Source organism: Papaver somniferum, chromosome 4 (genome assembly GCF_003573695.1).
Source record: "Papaver somniferum cultivar HN1 chromosome 4, ASM357369v1, whole genome shotgun sequence".
NCBI lineage: Eukaryota > Viridiplantae > Streptophyta > Magnoliopsida > Ranunculales > Papaveraceae > Papaver > Papaver somniferum.
Genome location: NC_039361.1, coordinates 2,458,227 through 2,481,521, shown reverse-complemented (window position 1 = coordinate 2,481,521; position 23,295 = coordinate 2,458,227). Strand labels below are relative to the sequence as shown.

The window sequence follows — 23,295 nt, the reverse complement described above, 5'->3', positions numbered from 1 at the left end:
AACTCGTGATTGAGGTAGAATTATGGCCAAATTATGATACTGGAAGACACTTTACTCGAAGAAAATAAACAGGTGAAGTGACCGAACAATGTGGTCAATGAAATTAAAATTTGAAAGCCTCAGAATTGCAGAATATGTCACCAAGGCGTCAAGCCATTCAGTCCCGAAATATATTGTTTAGTAAAATAGAAACAAAATGTATGTCTCATGGCCAGTCCCAAGAGATAATAAAGAATCCTAATTTGGGGCATACAGGATAATTTTGGGGCATACAGACTTATGATGCCATCCAATTCAAACTGCTAAGAGGTGTCCTAGTGATGCTAAAGTTACTGTAATACCCTCATATAGTTCAAATTACATTACTACCCTTCCACTTAATTAAATTCTAATCCTAAAACTTTCCCACTAATTAACACATTCCCTAATTAACTATCCTTCCACTAATTAACCGTTATCCACTAATTAACTCACTCATTAATACTAAAACGGTTACTTAAACAAAAAAAAATTATTTAAAGTTTTAAAAACCAAAAACCTTTCTCTCTCCCTCTTCTTCTCATCTTCTTCTCAAAAATTTCTGAATTTTTTTGAAAATTTGTTCGATTAACTTCTCTGTTAAACACATACATGTCACCTCGTGTTAAGCGATGCCCTAGAAATACAGTGCCGAATCCTGGTGTTGCTTCTGTAGCATGTCAATGTAGGGTTTTTGGAAAAGATGGAGATGAAGTGGATAGTGGATCGATTGGTGTTGGAGAGGGAGAAATAAAGGCTGATTCTTTAAGATTGCACATAGAAAGGTATTTCCCACAAACCCATTGTTTATTTTTGCGCATTTCGTTGATTTATGACATGTAATGGATGATTCGTCTCGTTTTTTGTTAGTTTCAGGGTAGTGTTCGGCTGAAATGTCACAGCCGAACTTTTTTTTTTTTACACAGACGAAGAACAGTTCGGCTTAAGACTTGAATATCCTATGAGCCGAACCATTGAGTTCGGCACCAATTTTTTTTATGATAATCTTCCGAACTTGAATGCCATTATTTAATAACCGATCTATTACTGTTGGGTTTATTACTGTTCATAAATATTGAATGTGCCGAACTTTACACTGTGTATGGCCAAAAGCTTCCTGTAAACTTGTCCACTTATACGTGAGTTATCATATTTATTTAATTTGGAAAACTAATTAAGATTTGTAATTTGTGTTAGCACCCATCCGGGAAAATTCAAAGAGAAGCTCAAAAGGAGAACAATGGAAGTGACTCCTTCTAACTCAAAAACTCCCAAACCTCGAGGTGGTTGCACAAAGAACTTACATGCAGGGAAAATGGGAATTGGTACAACTTTCTCTTTGCCTGTAGAACAAGAGAATGAAAATGATGAAGATGTTGGTGAGGAAGGTCAAGAATAAGAAGAACTAGAACAAGAACAAGAGAAAGTTGTTACATCAAGGGAGACAGGTAAGCACATTTCTCATCCGGATAATGTGATACGTCCTCGCAGGGATGGTTTGACCCATGATCACCCTGAAGATGGTGTTGATTGGATACAAGGAGTCATGGGCGAAGAAAATTTACGAGACTCCGGATCACAGGGATGCAGTCCGCGTACTTAGACACCAAAGCGCCACACATTGGGATATTTTCAAAGAGGCTCCTGAGGTGGTGGCTTTAGTACAAGGCTTAGGTTTATGGCCTGCTATTTTCTATGCACAAGAGGAATTTGATGCAGTTACAAACTCAGCCTTTTGTGAGAGATTTTTTCCGGAGACTTACACATTTCATATCCCCTTTGGCGAGATGGAAATCACTCCAGATGATGCACAGAAGATTAGTGGTCTTAGAACGGATAGGAAAAATGTTTACTCAGCGGTTTATGAAATTACTTGGGATGAGTTGTATGTACTTGCTGAGGAAACTCTTGGTTGGCTAAAAGACAAAATAGAACTGGAGTTTGCCTGCGCTACTAAAGAGGTGAAGTATGTGGATTCTAGCACAAAGAAGTTGAAGAAAATCAAGTTCACTGCTTTGAAAAAGTGTTTTGGAGACACAAATGAGAAAATTTCAAAGGGGGAGTTGGTTATGGACGAGGTCACAGCTATGCGCACTGCTACCGCGTATTTGTTGCATACTTTAGGAAGTGTTATATTTCCCGATAACAGTGGGAACAAGGTTAATGCTCAATACCTTCAATTGTTAAAGGATTTGAAAAGATGCCACAAGTACTCTTGGGGAACCGCGGCCCTTTCTTTCCTATTCGAGCAACTTGGAATTGCGTCTAGGTTAATAAGTAGAAACATTGGAGGTTATTTCACAATGATTCAAGTAAGTTTACACATTGTAGTTCCATTTTCAAGAAAAAACTCGGCTTTCAATTTTGGTTTATTTTACGCCGAACCTACTTTTCTGTAGGTTCGGCTGTTTCGATTTCAATATCCTGAGCCGAACTTGCAGGGGTTTTGCTTTAAACCTTGTTTTGTATATAAGCCGAACTTGCTTCTGTTTCCCCAAGTTGACAACCTCCATGATCCAATTCTACTGATCCTAATAATTAAGTTTTTCGTTTTGTTTTCAATATTGTTGGTGTAGGTATGGATATATGACCATTTCTCGGATTTGAATTTAGTCAAGGAAGATGACAAATGGGTAGATACATTCCCTACCTCAACCAAATAGAGTTTCAAGGAAAATAAGAAGAGGAATAAAAAGGAAATCTTGATAGCTTTGAGAGAAAACTTAGACTCTTTGACTGCTGAACAAGTTGTATTTCAACCATACAAAAAGGATGAAGAAGATGATGATGTTGTTGAGGATGAAGATATGCCGTTGAGGATGTACTATGGGCCATTGTTTTATCCCGAAGGCTTTATAGTGTTTGATCCCTGTCGAGTACTCCGTCAATATGGATTTATCCAAACGATTCCGGTGCTAGAGGAATCAAAGTTCAAGTTGTTGGATTTTGAAAACTTTTTCATTTATGTTCCACTTTAAGACGATCTTGAAAGGACAATTTATCTTCCTTGTTTTAGTCTTATATTTTTTCCCGGTCTTCCCAACATATGGCTTACCTTTTTTCTTCTTGCTTACTTTCTTCCCATCCCCTCTCACAAACCATCTCAACCCGCTCATTTTTGCTTTCTCTACCTTTAACTAGGACGCAATTGATTTTCTAAGCATGTTCCTGAACCCATTTAACAGCTTCTTCTTTGGTTTTCCACGTTTACATATACACAAGTACAAAACTTAAGTTTTATTAATGATTTTGCATACAACGAAGTTGAAAATTAATAAAAACATAAACTACGTTACCTACCAAGTCAGTTTGGAAGTGATCTTTAGTATCTTCATGAATGACATCAACATGAGGTGGTTGATCCTCCACAGTTTCCATTTCAGGAACAATCTACAACAATATCGCACAGGTTTTGGGTCAGGTTCGGTTAACACGCAGTACTCTATGAAAGTCGATCTCACGGTTTGGATAGTTAGTGTTCGATTTACAATGCCGAACCTATTCTCAAACATGGATTCGGCCTATTGGGCACTAATATTATAAGCCGAACCATAAGACTTGAAATTTATAAAAATAAAAATTATGGTTCGGCTGGATAACGTGTAAGCCGAACATTACACTGTAACTCGTATAATTTTTTGTATACGGTTCGCCTTATATTATCAAATCACATTTCAGCCGAACCATGAAAATTATTTGGCGCGAAAATAATTGAATGAAAGTTCGGCGTATATATTTCTCAATCGTAGAAACCGAACTGTTCTTATTTTTGATGGTTCGACATACATATTATCTGCCGAACCTTACTCTGTTGCGCCGAACTAGTTGCAAAAATCATAACTTTTGGTGAAATAAAGCTACAAAACGGAAATTAAACAACTTCTATAACCATACCTGTGTATTATTAGCATTGGGTTCCTCATCCATGTACTCATCTTCGGGGTTTGGCTCCATAAAGGAATCATCTTGAGCTTGAGAAAAAGGTTGAGTTTGGGTAAAATCATTTTCAAAATCCAACAAATAAGCCATGTCTGGATCTCCATCATAATTGATATGTATTTTCATAGCTTTACGTGATGAAGATTCATCTTCCTCACTCGAATTTGTATCACACATCTCTCAATAATCACAAAGATCACAAAGAAAAAAAAAGTTTTTTTCCTCCTCTCCTTTTTCTTTCCTCCTCTTTCTTTTTCTAAAAAAATAACTCACTAATCTTTAAAAAGAAAATTATGATCCTAAATTAACACTAAACTAACTAATCAGATTAACACTAATTTAACACTAATCTCATAAGGGTATTTTGGCATATATGAAAATAGGTTGGATAAGGGATAGCCTAGAAATACTATTTCCAACCCCTTTTTGTCTTATTATGTATGCCTCCAAATTATCTTGTATGCCCCAAATTAGGGTTCATAATAAAGGCCATCACGCAGCTCCCCACAGCAAAGGAATACGACTCCCCGAGGGCCCGAGCCTCTATGGGCCTCTGCAATTGATTTTAGGATGGGGTAGTAACATTTGTTTAGCCTGAACTGTTGGCCAAGCAGGACGGATTTTTCTACCAGAACTTCATCAAAACCTTGCTTGTTCCTTCAACTGATCACAATTTAATGCATCAATCAATTGTCCATCTTCCATACAACTTCCATGAAATTTCATAGAAAAGAAAAAGTTGTCCGTTTTGAGGTATTTGGTTTTATCCTTTCGCACTTTGGTTCAAGATTCTCCCAAAATCATCAGACCTCATCAAAGCAAATACCAAAAAAAGAAAAAAAAAGTCCAAATTCCCATTAAATGATTTACTACCAACCAAAAGTTAGAAGTAAATAAGTCTCAACTAAATACACATACTAACACATGACAGGAACCTTCACTAGACCACTTATGATGCTAAGCTGCTGTTGCAGCTGTTAAGTCGCTATTACCTCATCTGAAATACATTGCTGTCAGAGACTCCGCGTCTATGGATGCAGCAATAGGTGCAACCTCGCCCATTAAAATTTCAGCCATAATGATTAAGAAATCAACTTTCAATAAACATCCATTTTGGGTTTAGGCATGTAGCATTTGATCTCAGAACCAATTGAACCAAGTCTTACATATCATAGCTTGTTGCAATTACTTTTTCATTATCATCAAATTACCAAGGAAGAGTTACTGCTCAACGTAGCCTAGATTGCACTATAAATATACAAATTTTACCTATTATCAAACTCGTCCACACAAATTATGTATAAATTCAGCATTACCACTCTACTTAAAGCTGTAGACAAATAAATGCATACGAGAACGGGACATTTCTTACCACTTAATAAATCATGATATATTGATAAATGCTTGTCTCGCAAGTGATTCATTTGTTGATCCCAGTCATGTGGTCATTTAAAACGCTTATTGCAAGTAAAGCACAAAATAGTAAGGGTAGTAAACAGGGTGGGGTCTATCCAAATTGAAGTAATTTGACAGGGTTTAAATGCAGCATTGGTGAATTAATGATTCACCCCAACTAAAATATTAAAGAGACCACCAATCAAAAACTAAGCTAGAATAATATACTAGAAATAAATCAACATCCGACTGAACAATTTAAAGGTATATTGGATGTTTATGCATGTAACATGCAGCATATGCATGGAACTACAAGAACTGTATCAAATGGCAGTCTAGTCAAGTTCTGATTATGAGAGAAATTATTCTCACTCGTTTTGGACATCCAAACTCGCATACATACAAGGCACCAATTCGCTAGACAAAATGGCTTTATCAAGCTGAGTAAGCTGATTATCCATGTCGTCAAAGTATGGTAAATTGGTAGTGGATGTGTAATACACAGCATTTAAGGCACTTTGCAGCTTACACTTGCATTTCTTACATATGTTGCATCAAAGAAGGGGTTTTTCTACCAGAACTTCATCAACACCTTACTTGATTCTACTTCCTTCAACTGATCACAGTTGAGTGCATCAATCAATTAATGGTCCATCTTACTTGCAACTTCCATGAAAACTTCCAGGGAAAAGAAAAAAATTTGTCTCTTTTTAGGCCTCATGCACTTTGGTATAAGATTCTCCCATAGTCATGCATGACACAGCAAATACAAAAAAAGAGTCCAAGTTATTGTGGAGTAGGTCCAAAATCCCATTAAATGATATGAATACTAGCAACCTAAAGTCAAAAGTAAATTAGTCTCAACCAAAAAACTCACACATAGTACTAACAAATAAAACAACCTAAAAGCTTCCTGCAAGCAACTAGAGCACTTATGATCAAAGCTGCTGCAACCATCAAGTCGCTATTAACTTCATCTGAAATTCATTGCTGTCAGCGTCTATGGATGTAGCAGTTGGTGCCACCTCGCCCATCACCACATGCATTTCATACGGATTCAGCACCGTGCTATCTCATTAAGGAATGCAAAACCAACACCTGCAGAATCTAAGAAAAACCACTTGCTCATTGTTTTGCTAATGTAAGTAAGTTTTGGAACTTATCGGGATTCGGTCTTTGCAAAAATCAAACACTACCAGAAGAATTCAAGGAAAAGTGTAAGCATAGTCAGTGCAACAGCTGGAAGGCACATGGTTTAAAAACGAAAAATGAAAATTAATATCCCAACCATAATAAGCTTTGTTCCCAATTCCTAATTTATGCTAACCCAATTAATGTCTCCAAATTTATGTTATGCAGGTCATTAAGCAAATTAAATACTAGGTCAGTTCTCATCTCCCACGTGATGAATTTATTGTTTAGATGATACCAGGCATGTTTGGTCATTCAGAAGAACACTTGTGGCAAGTAAAAAAAAGGGTCTTGGTGTCGAGTATAGTGTAGGTAGAATGATATAGAAAAACCAATCAACATCCGGCAAGTTATTGGATGTTTAGGTATGTAACATGGAACTGGAACTACTAGAAATGTATCAAACGGCAGTCTAGTCGAGTTCCGATGATCAGAGAAATTATTCACAATCGTTTGAACATCCATCCAAGTATTCTCACTTACACGGCCCCAATTCACAAAATGGCTCTATCAATGTCGTCAAAATACGATACTGGATGTGTAAGTTAAGAATTAGCACCAGGCAACAGTATCCATAAAGTCATCAAATAGAAAATTTGAAAAAGTGTTATGCTCTTTGTGTTGCCCATCCAAGTAAGAATTGGAACTTAGCGAGATTTGGTCTTTGCAAAATTCAAACGAACAATTGAAAGGAAAGTGCAATTTGTAAGCATAGTCACTGCAGCTGTCAGGCACATTACATAATACAAAAGGCAAAATGGAAACTAAAAAACATGTCCAAATATAGACAGCAAGACTGTATTCCGAACATATATTAGTTTGTTGCTTTCACTTTTTTATATCATCAAATTACAAAGCACAAATTACAGCACTATGAATATCCAAATTTATCCGTCAAACTCGTCCACACAGTTGTAGCAAGTAAAGCACAGAAAATAGATGTGTAATGCAGCATATAACAGCACTTAACAGTTTAAAGTTGCATTTCTTACACATGTTGCACAGTGCAATATCCATCAAAGAAAATAAACAAGCATGAACAAAGAACATGGACAATGAAATTTAAGTTATAATAAGCCTCAGAATTACAGAATATGTCACCATTCAGTCCCAAAGGATGGTGTTCTTTATAATTCTATATCCTCATAGGCTTGTTGTATATACCAAAATATAAATCTAAACTTAAAGAAAAAAGAAAATGAAAAAAACTGTACTATATCTCATGGCCAGTCCCAATGGAATATGAGACCACCTGAGATATGGAGATCTTTCGACCATCAACACCTAAATTTTTTTCTACGACGTTTACAAATGGCTACAAACATTAACTGGTTTGCTCCGATCTGTGAAAGAGAGATTTTTTTGCCAAAATCTCCCCGACGAGAACAACATTTAAGTAACTAAACAGATGACTACACGATCAGATAATCTAGAAACATACCCAGTCAGATGAGGGGACAATGATTATGCACGGTGAATACAAACATGAAATCACCGTAACTTCAATCCTGATCTATGCTGCTGTTGAGCTTGTTCATACTCACAAAGCACAATCATTTCTCCTCTCATCTAGTTTGGTACTCATTTCCAAAGATATCATCATATCATGTACAAGACTTAAAACAATCATCAACAGTGAAAACCCCTAAACATGACAAAGAAGATCAGATACTGAAAAAATCAGATAAAACCAGTAAAAAAGACCATAGAGATGAGAGGAAAATCATTATGCATGGTGAATACAGAACATCAAATTAATCAAACTTCACTAATCTTGAACCGAACCAACCCCCATTTGTTAGTATTCACAACACACAATGATTTTTACTCTCATCTAAAGTTGGTACCCAATTTTTTTTCCAGTCATACCATGTTTTTCAGTAATATTATCTAAGAGATTGAACTGAAAATGATAAACAAAATATAAATCAAAACTGAAAGACAAAATCAGATGAAAAGACGTAAAGATAAGTAGGAAAATTGAATCAGAACTATATGAAATTAAAGCCTAACTAAAACTATGGAGATAGAATGAAGAAGAGATTTGATATGACTCTGAAGATGGGAGGAAACGAGAGGCTGGATTGGAGGGTTTATATAATAAAGTTAGCCGAGTTGGCCGAGCAGAAGAAGGCAAATCCAAAGTTAATGGGATTTAATGGTGGCCACTAATGATCTGAGCTGCAACTATAAATTCGTCTGAAATTCATTAGGTGTACCTATAAAAATAAAATTCATTTCATTTCAGACTTGTTAACAAACCAACCAAGCAACATCTGTATTCTGGAATAGAATGCTGCAAAAATAAAAAGGATTTTGGGTATTCAATACTAAGTGTGTAGCATTTGATCTTTGAACCACTATGTCCAACAAACTTTGTTCAAGTTTGAATTAAATTTTTTATGGAGAATCACTCAAAAGACTAGTTAAATTTCAGTACAATGTGCCACTGGTATGACATGGTGTAGTTCCCTTTCTCATGACCATTACACGGAAAGCCTCAAAGAAAGTAAACAAGCATGAATAAAGAACATGGACAATGATGTTAAAAGTTCCAAGCCTTGGAATTGCGGAATAAGTCACCGAGGTGTTAAGCCAGTCGGTCTCGAAACATGGTGTGTGTTCTTTATAAAATGCTATCCTCATATGCATCTGAACTACTACTATTCGTTAAAAGGAAAAATGTATGTCTCATGGCCGGTCCCAAGAGGTAATGGCCACAACGCAGCTCCCCAAGGCAAGGTAATATGAGTCCCCAAGCCTCTATGTGGCTTTGCAATTGGTTACAGGATAGGGTAGTCTCCTTTCAAAATGACTATTACGGTTTGTTTAGAATTGAGTTTTTCGTTTTAAAGCTGTATAAAAATATGGACCATGGGATAGCAACATTTGTTTAGCCTGAAAGGTGGTCCAAGCAACCAGAACTTCATCAAAACCTGAGATGATTCTACTTCCGATCAAAATTTAATGCATCAATCAATGGTCCATGTTCCATACAACCTCCAGAGGATATGATACTTTGTTTTCTTCCGAACAAATGGATCAAGTCTCGCAAGATTGTTCGATGATCCAAGGCATGTTGGTCATTCAAAACACTTATTGCAAGTAAAGCACAAATATTAAACAGGGTCTTGGGGTCTGTCCAAATTTAAGTAATTTAACAGAGTTTCAAATGCAGCACATGCACAATAATAAAGAGACCACCAATCAACAACTAAGCTAGAATCTTATAAAAATAAATCAACATCCGACAACTAAGCTAGAGACCACCAATCAACAACTAAGCTAGAATCATAGGATCTTTGGGTCACAAGGTATATTGGATGTTTATGCATGTAACATGCAGCTAGCATGGAACTACTAAAACTCTATCAAACGGCAGTCTAGTCAAATTCTGATTATGAGAGAAATTATTCTCACTCGTCTGAACATCCAAGCAACTCACATACACGGCACCAATTCGCTACGCATAAATCAATGGTCCATCTTTCATACAGCTTCCATGGAGATGAAAAATTTGTCTCTTTTTAGTCCTTAAGATTCTCCCATAGTCATACTCATCACAGCAAATACAAAAAACAAGTCCAAGTTATTGTGGAGTGGGTCCAAAATCCCACTTTAAATGATATATTAGCAACCTAAAGTCAAAAAAGTAAATAGTCTCAACCACCAAACTCACTCACACATAGTACTAACAAATGAAACAACCTAAAAGCTACCTGCAAGCAGCTAGAGCACTTATGATCAAAGCTGCTGCAACCATTAAGTCGCTATTAACTTCATCTGAAATTCATTGCTGTCAGCGTCTAGTATGGATGTAGCAGTTGGTGCATGCCACCTCTCCAATTAACACTTGCATTTCATAAAGATTCAGCACAGTGTTATCTCATTCAGGAATGCACAACCAGCACCTGCAGAGCCTCTAAGCAAAACCACTTGCTCATTGCTTTGCCAATCTAAGTAAGTTTTGGAACTTATCAGGATTTGGTCTTCGCAAAAATCAAACACTACCAGAAGAATACAAGGAAAGGTGTAAGCATAGTTAGTGCAGTAGTAAAGGTTTACAAAAGGCGAAATGAGAATTAATATCCCAACTATAATACACTTTAAGACTGTATTTCAAATCCAAACATAAGTAGTCACTAGTTTGTTAGTACTTTGTTGCTTTCTGTTTTTTATTTATCATCAAATTACAAAGGACATATTATTACAGCACTATGAAGACCCAAATTTAAACTCGTCCACACAGTAGAAGCCCATGTGGTAAGAGTAAGCAGTACCGCCAAAATCATGTAAAATTTAGCATTACAACACTCCATATATAGAGTTATAAACAAATACATACATAGAACCGAATATTTCTGATTACCCAATTAATATCTCCAAATTTATGTTATTCTATGCAAGCCATTAAGCAGATTAAATACTTGGTTAATTCTTATCTCCCATGTGGTGAATTTATTGTTTAGATGATACCAGTCATGTTGGTCATTCAGAAGAACACTTGTGGCAAGTAAAAAAAAAGGGTCTTGGGGTCTGTCAAAATTTAAGTAATTTAAATAAGTTTAGGCATAAGGAAACCATCAATCAATAACTAAGCTAGAATTATATAACTTAAAGCCAATCAACATCGAACAGGAAAATTACAAACTGCATCAAACGGCAGTCTAGTCAAGTTCGGATGATGAGAGAAATTATTCACAATCCTTTGCACGTCCAAGAAACTCACATACACGGTCCCAATTTGCTAAACAAGATGGCTCTATCAAGCTGAGTATCCATGTCGTCAAAATATGATACTGGATTTGTGATGCAACATTTAAGGCGCTTTACAGTTTATACTTGCATTTCTTACACATGTTGCACAGTGCAATCCATCAAAGTAAATAAACAAGCATGAACAAAGAACGAGACCACCTATGATCTAAGCTGCTGCAACTGTTAAGTCGCTATTACTTCATCAGAAATTCATTGATATCAGCATCATCTATGGTGGACTTAGGGCTAAAATATGCTACTGGATTTATAATGCGCCATTCAAACACTTCACAGTTGCATTTCTTACACATTTTACACAGTACCAGTCGAGGCTTCCAAATACCAACACCCGGAAAGCCTCAAAAGAAAATAAACAAGCGACCGAAAAATGGATAATGAAACTGAAGCTCCGGACTGCAGCATACGTCTATAACCAAGGCGTTAGTTCTTATATTGAAAGGGTTTTGAAATCTCATGACCTATGTCCTAGTTTCCGCTGAATAATGTTGTTTGTTTTGGGGTGATTTTGATATGTTTAGATTGATTTGGGTTAATGGAGAAGTGGGAACTTGATAAGTTCTTCTCACTCTCTTTTTTCATTAACTGATAATAATTTCTTTTTCTTTTTTTTTTCTCTTTCTTCGCTTGGTCAATATAAGACCCAAGGGAAGAGTTACATGTGGACTATTATTGTCCATACAACTTCTATTACAAACAGACGCATTGTGTCATGACTAAACAGATACATTTTCATGACATTACAGAACATGAACAGTGAGAATGGCTCCTGGATGTTTTAGAGCGATCCAGTGTCATGACAATAAGTCTCTGGGTCATGACGTTACTGGAACATTACATTAACTCTCAACAATCTCCTCCTTAGTGTGATGTTCTTCTACTCCTACTAGTTCACGGAAATGTTGAAATTTACCTTTGGGAAGTGCCTTGGTGAATATGTCCGCCAATTGGTCTTCCGTCTTGCAATACTTGAGTTCTATCTCACCATATTCAACCGCTTTTCGAATGAAATGGTACTTGAGCTTAATGTGCCTTGCTCTACAATGCTCCACCGAATTCTTGGACATAGCTATTGATGATTTGTTGTCACAAAATATTACGGTGTTGTCTTCTTGCTTCTTTTGAATGTCTTCCATGATTCTTCTTAGCCATACAACATGAGATGTAGCTATTGATGCTGAAATGTACTCCGCTTCCTCCGTGGATTGAGCTACGGTTTCTTGCTTGTTCGATGCCCATGTGAATATATCCGAACCAAGAGAAAAATCATACCCCGATGTACTCTTCATGTCATCAATACATCCTCCCAAGTCGCTATCACAATAGCCAACTAATATGACATCCAAAATTCTTGAATACTTGATTCCAAACTTCATTGTTCTTTGAATATACCTTAACAACCTCTTTGCAGCGCCAAGATATAAATGACTAGGTGAACTCATGAACCTAGAAAGCATACTTGAAGCAAACATAATATCCGGTCTTGTATGTGTAAAGTATAACAAGTTTCCAATGAGACCTCTATAGTAAGTATCATCAACCTTTCTTCCTCCATCATCTATCTTGAGTTTCTCATTCACTACAAGTGGTGTAGATGTGGGTTTACAACCAAGCATACCAAATTTCTTCAACACCTTTTAGGCATACTTGCTTTGAGAAATGAAAACTCCATCTTCACTTTGATGAACTTCTATACCAAGGAAGTACTTGAGCAAACCCATGTCACTCATCTCATATTTCATCATCATTTCTCTTTTGAATTTCTCAATCATATGAGCATCATTACCCGTAAAGATAAGATCATCAACATACAAGGCTACAATGAGAATAGACGTACCTTTTGTTTTCACATATAGTGTAGGCTCACTCTTTCTTTTTTTGAAGTTTTTCCTCTTGAAGTATCCATCTATCTCACTATACCAAGCTCTTGGTGCTTGCTTGAGGCCATACAAAGCTTTCTTCAACTTATACACCTTGTCTTCTTCTCCTTCCACCACAAATCCTTGTGGTTATTCTACATAGACCTCTTCATGGAGTTCGCCATTCAAAAATGCTGATTTGACATCAAGTTGATAAAGTAACCAACCTTTTTGGGAAGCCATAACAATCAAGGCTCTAATGGTGTCAATACGAGCAACCGGTGCAAACGTTTCATTGTAGTCGATACCGGGTTGTTGTGAGTAGCCCTTTGCCACCAACCTTGCTTTGTATCTTTGAACTGTTCCATCCGCATTGTACTTCACCTTGTATATCCACTTCACACCAATAACTTCTTTGTCACTTGGCCTTGCTACCTTCTCCCATGTATCGTTCTCGTCGATGACAAAAACTTCTTCTTCCATTGCTTTTATCCAAACCGGTTCTTTTGATGCTTCTTCAAAATTTTCCGGTTCCACCGTACAAAAGTTACATCTTTCATAAACTTCACTCAACCTTCGCAACTTATTTGGTGCCGATGATGGTGATGTTGATGCACTAGTACTTGGAGACATACTTGGAGATGCTCCTTGTATTGTATTTGGTGGTGTTTGAGGTAGTTCTTCCTCACTTTCTTCACCTTCTTCAACTTCATTTGTTGCTGAATTCTCTTGCTCTTCATCAACAATAATGGTTCTCTTCTCAATTTTTCCTTCTTCCCAATTCCATGAAGCTCCTTCATCAAACAAGACATCACGACTTGTAATCATTGTATTGCTCTTCAATCTATACAACCTATAACCTTTTGATTGGAGGCTATATCCAATGAATATACACTTCTCACTTGATTCATCAAGCTTTGTTCTCTTCACCTTTGCAATTTGAGAATAACACACACTACCAAACACTTTGAGATGCCTTACCGATGGTTTTCTTCCACCCCACGCTTCAATTGGAGTTTTATCCCATACGGCTTTTGTTGGACACCTATTCATCAAGTACACGGCGGTGTTGATGGCTTCGGCCCAAAACAGTTTAGGCATACCCTTGTCATGAAGAATAGACTTCGCCATCTCCATCACGGTTTGGTTCTTTCTCTCGGAAACACCATTTTGTTGAGGAGTATAACCCACGGTTAGTTGCCTTTCCAAGCCTCATCTTCACAAAATTTATCAAACTCTTTGTTGTTGTTTCTTTGCCTCTATCACTTCTCAAAAATTTGATGTAGTGACCACTTTGCTTTTCAATAAGGCTCTTGAACTTCTTAAAGATGCTAAAAACTTCGTATTTTTGCCTCATGAAGTACACCCAAGTCATACGACTAAAATCATCAATGAATAAGATGAAGTATCCATTACCTCCATGAGTTGGTGTCTTCATTGGTACACACACATCGGTATGTACCAAACCAAGAAGTTCTTTTGCTCTCCATGCTACACCTTTTGGGAATGGTTGGCGATGTTGTTTCCCAAGTGCACAACCTTCACACATTCCATCTTTGTGGTTGATATGTTGTGGAAGTCCTTGCATCATGTTCTTGTTGGAAAGTACCATGAGACTATTGAAATTCAAATGCCGAAGTTTTTTATTCGATAACCATGTTTCATCAATGGTTTTCATCCTTAATGCAACATTTGTTTGTTTTTCAAACACAATTGGAAAGCTTCTATTCTTCTCCATCTTGATACTCTTCATCACTTGTCTCTTGTTCTTGTGCTTCTTGTCATAAATGGTACAATATCCATCTTCAAAATGGACCGCGTACCCAAGCTCCACAAGTTTCCCAACACTAAGCAAATTTTGTGCCAAATCCGGAACATATAACACATCTCTAATGTATTTTGCTCCATTGATAGTTTGCACGCAAATTGTACCTCTTCCGTTAGCTTGAACCATGTTTCCATCCCCCATCTTCACTAGAGAATATATGGATGTATCCATATCAACAAACAAGCTCTTCACACCGGACATATGAGTAGTACAACCACTATCCACAAACCACACTTCACTCTTGGAAGTTTCTACGACACATTGACAAGCATAAAACAAGTTTTGTTTTCCTTTTTCTTCTTTTTCTTCCGCTCTACCGGCATGTTCATCTCCTTTGTGTCTACAATCCTCCTCCAAATTTCCATACTTCTTGCAATGATGACATTGGGGTTTCCCTTTGTTCCAACAATTCTTCTCCAAATGACCATTCTTCTTGCAAAAATTGCATTTTGGTACTTGATGAGAATCACCCTTTTGGTAGTTGTTGGAGCTTGCTCCTCCTTTCTTCCGTTTTCCCTTTCCTTTGAAGTTAGATGAAGCATCACCCTTGAACTCATTCTTCTTAGTTGTTGAATTCTTTGAGTCCAAATTCATCTTTGATTGAAATGCACTCTCAATCGACTTCTCGGCGTGTCTCGACACTCTTGCTTCATAAACTTTCAATTGAGCCCATAAGTGTTGTGACTCCAATGTAGAAAGATCATTTTTTGCTTCCAAAACCGCCACAATGGGCTCAAATTTTTCGGTAAGCAATTTAAGATCTTCACACAAATTCTTTTTTCTTCTATCTTTTCACCACACATCAATATTTGATTAAGAACTTCAATAACTCTAGAAGAAAACTCATTCAATGTTTCTTTATCTTTCATATGGAGATTTTCAAAATCTCTTCTATATGATTGAAGTTTCAACTCTCTTACCTTCTTGTTTCCACCATACTCCTTTTGAAGAATATCCCAAGCTTCTTTTGGAAAGTGAATTACTCTTGGTAGAATAGTGTCTCCAACTCCTTGTTGAATGTACATGGATGCTTTAGCATTCTTCTTCCTACTCTCCTTGAGTGTATCCTTTTTTGCTTGTTCTAGAGTTGATATATCTTCAATTTCATCATACCCGTTTTGAACAATCTCCCAAGCATCTTGAGACATGAATACGGTCTTCATCTTGATGGACCAAAAATCATAATTTTCTCCTTGAAAAATTGGGATTGAAGGTTGTTGAATATAAAGGTTTGAGTTGCTAGAACTTGTCATTGATTGGGTTGTTGATTGATTGAAGAAATTTGGGTTTTTACTTTTCTAGATCCAGTTTTTGAAATTTTATTTGGATGCTGATTTTTTGATTGATTGGGTATTGATTGAATTTTTTCCTACTACCAAGATCAGATTTGATTGATCTTGGCTCTGATACCAACTGTTGTTTGTTTTGGGGTGATTTTGATATGTTTAGATTGATTTGGGTTAATGGAGAAGTGGGAACTTGATAAGTTCTTCTCACTCTCTTTTTTCATTAACTGATAATAATATCTTTTTTTTTCTCTTTCTTCACTTGGTCAATATAAGACCCAAGGGAAGAGTTATATGTGGACTATTATTGTCCATACAACTTCTATTACAAACAGACGCATTGTGTCATGACTAAACAAATACATTTTCATGACATTACAGAACATGAACAGTGAGAATGGCTCCTGGATGTTTTAGAACGATCCAGTGTCATGACAATAAGTCTCTGGGTCATGACATTACTGGAACATTACATTAACTCTCAACAAATAAGTTAAGAATTAGAATCAGGCACTACCCATAAAGTCATCAAATGGAAAAATTGAAAAACTGTTATGCTCAGTCTGTTGTCAATCTAAGTAAGAATTGGAACTTAGAGAAATTTGGTCTTTGCAAAATTCAAACACATGAATGACAGGAAGGTGCAACTTGTAAGCATAGTCAGTGCAGCTGTCAGGCATATTACATAGTTTACAAAAGGAAAAATGAAAATTCAAAATCATATCCCAATACAGAATGCAAGACTCTATTCCAAATCCAAACATATGATAGTTTGCTGCTTTCATTTTTTTGTTATCATCAAATTACAAAGAACAAATTGCAGCACTATGAATGAATATCCATTAAGCAAATTAAATAGTACTTGGTTAATACTGTTGCACTTATCACATGTTGCACAGTGTAATCCATCAAAGCAAACAAGCAAGAATGAACAATAAAAAACATGAAAAAAAATTAAAACCTATACGTACAAGCCTCAGAATTGCAGAATATGTTACAGTTCAGTCCCAAAGGATGGTGGTGTTCTTTGTAAATTCTATATCCTCATAGGCTTGTTGTATATACCAAAACATGCATCTAAACTAAAAAAAAGAACATGAAAAAAATGTATTATATCTCATGGCCAGTCCCAATGGAATATGAGACCACCTGAGATATGGAGATCTGTGAAAGAGAGATTTTTTGCCAAAATCTAGAAGCATTTAAGTAACTAAACAGATGACTACACGATCAGATAATCTAGAAACATACCCAGTCAGATGAGGGGACAATGATTATGCACGGTGAATACAAACATGAAATCACCGTAACTTCAATCCTGATCTATGCTGCTGTTGAGTTTGTTCATACTCACAAAGCACAATCATTTCTCCTCTCATCTAGTTTGGTACTCATTTCCAAAGATATCATCATATCATGTACAAGACTTGAAACAATCATCAACTGTGAAAACTCCTAAACATGACAAAGAAGATAAAATACTGAAAAAATCAGATAAAACCAGAAAAAAAGACCATAGAGATGAGAGGAAAATCATTATGCATGGTGAATACAGAACATCAAATTAATCAAACTTCACTAATCTTGAACCGAACCAACCCCCATTTGTTAGTATTCACAACACACAATGATTTTTACCCTCATCTAAAGTTGGTACCCTTTTTTTTTCCAGTCATGCCATGTTTTTCAGTAATATTATCTAAGAGATTGAACTGAAAATGATAAAGAAAATACAAATCAAAACTGAAAAACAAAATCAGATGAAAACAAATGAAGATAAGTAAGAAAACTGAATCAGAACTATATGAAATGAAACTCTAACTAAAAGTATGGAGATAGAATGAAGAAGAGATTTGATATGACTCTGAAGATGGGAGGAAACGAGAGGCTGGACTGGAGGGTTTATATAATAAAGTTAGCCCAGTTGGCAGAGCAGAAGAAGACAAACCCAAAGTTATTGGGATTTAATGGTAGCCACTTATGATCTGAGATGCTACTATAAATTCATCTGAAATTCATTAGGTGCACCTATAAAATTCATTTCAGTTCAGACCGGTTCACAAACCAACCAAGCAACATCTATTTTGGAATGGAATGCTTGGAAAACAAAGTGAAAAGGATTTGGGTACTATGCATGTAGCATTTGATCTCGAAACCACTATGTCCAACAAATTTTGTTCAAGTTTGAATTACTACAAAATTTATGGAGAATCACACAAAAGACTAGTTAAGTTTCAATGCAATGTGCCACTGTATTACGGTTTTAAAATTGAGTTTTGCGTTTTAAAGCTGTATGAATTATGGACCACGGGGAAGCAACATTTGTCTAGCCTAAAAGGTGGTCCAAGCAACCAGAAGGTCCAGCACTTCTGATCATCAAAACCTTAGTTGATACTACTTCTGATCACAATTAAATGCATCAATCAATAGTCCGTGTTCCATACAACCTCGAGTGGAAGTGCTACTTTGATTCGTCCTTTTGCACTTTAGCATAAGATAGTCACATCACACATATACAAATAAAAGTCCATGTTATTATAAAAAATCATAGTTTTGGTCTTTTGGCATTCTATAGCACAAAAATATAGGACTTCTTAACTATTGGGACACCATAAAACATAGTAGGACATTTTCTAGTAATAATAATGATTCAGATGTTAATAAAAAATTTTATCAATCGATAATCAAATTTATGGGCTTATTAAAAATGGAAAATGGGTCATTTGTCCAAATATTTTTAAAACATGCTTGAAATGGATGAGTAAAAAATTTGTATGGATGAAAACGAAACCAAAAAAATAGCAAGGATGAAACTGTATGCATCCTGATGTAAATTAAAAATAAAAAAAAATATTTAAAAATGGGTAGGATGAAACTATTTACATCCCAGCTATTTTTAAATTTTTGTCCATTTAAACAGTATCAAAATCTACTCAATATTTAAAAATGGGTAGGCACTGTCCATAGTCATCAAATGGGAAAAATGAAAAAGTGTTCTACTCATTGTTTTCCCAGGCTTAGTAAGACTTGGAAGTTAGCCAGAATCAGTCTTTGCAAAAATCAAATGCTACCAGAAGAATTCAAGGAAAGGTGTAAGCATAGTCAGGGCAGCAGCTGTAAGGCACATGGTTTACAAACAAAAGGCAATATGATGGTAATGCAATTCCTGGCCCACAAAGACTAAAAGCAACTGAAAGAACTACATGCATTAATATTTAAAGGACAAGTACACAGATTTGTCACCTGCAGCAAGAAAACTGGATCCTTCTGATAACTCGTTTAGTGGATCAATTTATGTTTTGTTATTAAAGCAACATAACTTAAGCAAAATAAATGTTATGTTAATTCTTATCAGGCAAGTGACTTTTATTATATTTCAATTCAGTTAATGAAATCCTCAGGAGAATCAAATGGGATAATAGCCTAGTCAAGCTTTTGTAGCATGTCATTTGGAGCAACTTAATGGGATTCAAAGACTAAGAGCTTCATAGGAAAGCGCGTTAGCATGCAAAGTCATTGGCCAGTGCAGTCCAAGACTCCAAGGCAGCATATATATTTTAGTTTCTGGCATTCATTTTCTCAAATTACAAATTAAGCTATGAGAATTAAATTAAATCATCACAGAGAAACACCGGGTACAAGTGATCAGAACTATGCTGAAATATGCACTGCGCTCTACACTCATACTTGCAAGCCTTCAACTCAGTGGTTATAATATATGGATCTAATAACCTTCATGGAATTGAGAAGCGCCCCTGGAAAGAACATGAACATGGACAGTGAAATTTAAGCTATAAGCCTCAGAATTGCAGAATATGTCACCATTTAGTCCCGAACAATGATGTTCTTTATATTCGATAACCTCATATATAGGCTAGAATCTAAACTACTATTCGATAAAAAAAAAAAAAAAAAAAAAAGAACATGTCTCATGGCCAGCCCAAGAGGTAATGGCCGCAACGCAGCTCCCCAAGGCAATGGAACATGAGACCACATGAAAATGGAGATCTTTGATCTTTGAAGGGCCAAAATCTCCCTCGCCGATATGATACAATTACCTAAACAGATCACTAATCTAAAAGTCCAGATAGAAATCAGATAAACTAGAAACATACTCAGTAACATGAGTGAAAAATCATTTTGAACGGTGAATACAAACATCATATTACAATCTATGCTGCTACTGCTGAGTTTGTTCATACTCACAAGTCAAAATGACTTTTCCACTCATCTAGTTTGGTACTCATTTCCAGATATATGATCATATTTCACATACAAGACTTAAACTCCTGAACAGGACCAAATGTTAGATAACTGAAAACCAAAAAAAGAAAAAAAAAAAGCAAAAGAGATGGGAGGAAAATCATTTTGCATAGTGAAAACAGAACATCAAATTAACCTAACTTCACTAATCAATAAGCCCCATTTGTTGGTACTCACAGTACAAAATGATTTTTCCTCTCACCTAATGTTGGTGCTCTTTTTCTCCAGTAATACCATCTTTTCCCAACACTAACTATGAAAATCAACCAAAGTTTAACAAAATATGATTCGAATAACACACACGGCTGTAGAAAAGAAACTAGACTGAACTGAATTCAAAAAAGAAAAAGAAAAAACAAGTTGAAAATAAGATCAAAACAAATAAATAAATTAAACATGAGTATGAACTGAACTCAGAACTACTGAAACACTAACTCGAATATGGAGATGAAATGAAGGAGAGATTTGAAATGACATCTAGGGTTTCTGAAGATGGGAGGAAAAGGGAAGTTGGATAGGGGTTTATATAGAAAAAAATGAAGACAAAGCCAGAACTATTGGGAATTTATGGTGGCCACTTATGAACTGGGATGCCAACAATGAATTCATTAGGTGGCAGCATCTATGGATGTTGCAACCGTTGCAACTACAAAATTCATTTCAGTCCAGACTATATTGGAATAGGAATGCTGGAAAGAAATGAAAATGAGTTGGGTATGTTAGGCACATAGCATTTCGTCTTGGAACTACTTGGTGCTATGTCCAACAAATTTGTTGGAGTTGAATCACAAAATATATGGAGAATCACAGAAAAGAGTAGTTAAGTTTCAACTCTTGAATAGTGCAAATGGCATAAAAGATAATGTAATGTGCCATTGGGTAGTATGCAAGCGTGTTTAGATGCGTATTCAGAAATAACTTTTTAACTCCTAGAAATCGAAAAGTAAAAAATCAGTTTGGGTAGAGACTCTCAAACAACTTCTAGAAATCAAAATGTTATCTTTTTTGCTTCTCACTTTTGCTACTAACTTCTACTTCTGGTGAGACGGAAGTACTTCTGCTTTTGGTATCCAATAACGCGTTTGGATACACATCTAAAAGTAGCCTTTTGACTTTTAGAAATCAAAAAAACAAGTACTCCCTCTGTCCTAAAATTTATGTCCTCTATTATATTTCCGTCTGTCCTAAAATATTGTCCAACTTCTGTTTACAATCATATTTTTTAATCAAACTCTCAAATATATCCTTCAAACTTTTACAATTATAAAATTGTTTTAAATATCACCAATCTAAATATTAAATGATATCTTCCTCAATTAAAAACAAATCTACTAAATCAATCCATAAAGATTTTTATTTTTATCTTCTATTTAAATATTTCTATAAATATTATAATTACCAATATATTTTTGTTACATACTCCATATACTCCTTTTAATTTTAGTAATAATATATCATTTAATAGAGGTAGTTTTGTACACTCCTCCGGTCTCCTTAATATCTTGACTAAGTCAAAGCGGACTAATAATTTAGGACGGGGAGAGTAATTTGTTTGTGTGTAATATTTCAGAACGAATTTTAGAAAAAACAAAGTCGATCTTTTGTGATCCAAAATATCTTCGCTTCTAACTACTGCTTCTGGTATCCAAAAACGCTATTATTTTTATTGGTGTTCGCATTCTAAAATTCCACGAAAAAAACTATGGCCTATTCTCTCTTTCCCACCGAGCGTTCAACAATTTCATTGAATGCGATTTGGAATCAGCCAAGAAATTCCAAATGGTTTGACGTTAGGAAATTTACTTTCTTGTACTAAACCATTTGGCGTTTAAAATTTACTTTTTTGTGCCAAATCATTTGGCATTTTCGATCTCAGCCATCAGATCATGTTAGATACTCCTTCCGTTTCTAATCAGATGACCTACATGGTTTTAATTTTTGTTCCATAAATAGATGACCTGTTTTTGTTACTATAAGAAATATGTATAATTTGATAGTTATGTTTATATTCGTTACGTAGGTGTTTTAAAATGCTTTTCAACGGTATAAAGTTTACGAAAAACCGTGGTATAGTTTAAGTGATAAATCATTTCTAAATTTTACTAACATCCTCGTCTTAAAAATTGTGCAAACTACAACTAGGTCATCTAATTAGGAACGGAGGGAGTATTAAAATCTACGTTATGTCAAAATAACCAAACTGTTTAGTTTTTTTAATCTCAGCCATCATATAATCTTTAAATTTTAAAATCGAACGATTCTAATCTTTAAAATCTTTAAATCCTAGCGTGTTAGATATTAGAATCAAACGGTTATGTTCTAAAATAGAGCAACAAGTCAGTTTGGATAAAGACTCTCAAACAACTTCTAGAAATCAAAAGTTAACTTTTTATAAACTGACTCTACTTCTGGATAAATAGAAACACTTTTGCTGTTGATATCCAATAACGCGTTCGGATACACATCCAAAAGTAGCGTTTTGACTTCTAGAAGTCAAACAACAATTAGTTTGTTTGGGTGTAAATTTTCAAAACCAATTTTAGAAACAAAAAAATAATTTGCTTCTGACTTTTGTTTTTGGTATCCAAACGCGCTATCCAAAAAATTTCATTGGATGTGATTTGGAATCAGCTAAGAGACTCCAAATGGTTTGGGATTAGGAAATTTATTTATTTTGTGCCAAACCATTAGGCGTTTGAAAATTACTTTTCTGTGCCAAAAAATTTCGCATTTTCGGTCT

The 23,295-nt window shown here is 35.6% G+C and overlaps 1 protein-coding gene and 2 pseudogenes across 1 annotated transcript; 1 reads left to right on the top strand and 2 right to left on the bottom strand.

Annotated features, from left to right (window-relative positions):
- The first annotated feature begins 1,538 nt into the window (after window positions 1-1,538).
- LOC113274502 (protein MAIN-LIKE 1-like) lies at window positions 1,539-2,681 on the top strand. The gene is made up of 2 exons (XM_026523879.1): window positions 1,539-2,330; window positions 2,595-2,681. Exons 1-2 carry the CDS (start codon window positions 1,539-1,541, stop codon window positions 2,679-2,681), a joined length of 879 nt encoding a protein of 292 aa, XP_026379664.1.
- Window positions 2,682-7,617: 4,936 nt separating this feature from the next.
- On the bottom strand, window positions 7,618-7,696 carry LOC113276666 (annotated as a pseudogene).
- A 9,567-nt stretch (window positions 7,697-17,263) lies between these two features.
- On the bottom strand, window positions 17,264-17,346 carry LOC113276667 (annotated as a pseudogene).
- Window positions 17,347-23,295: the final 5,949 nt, after the last annotated feature.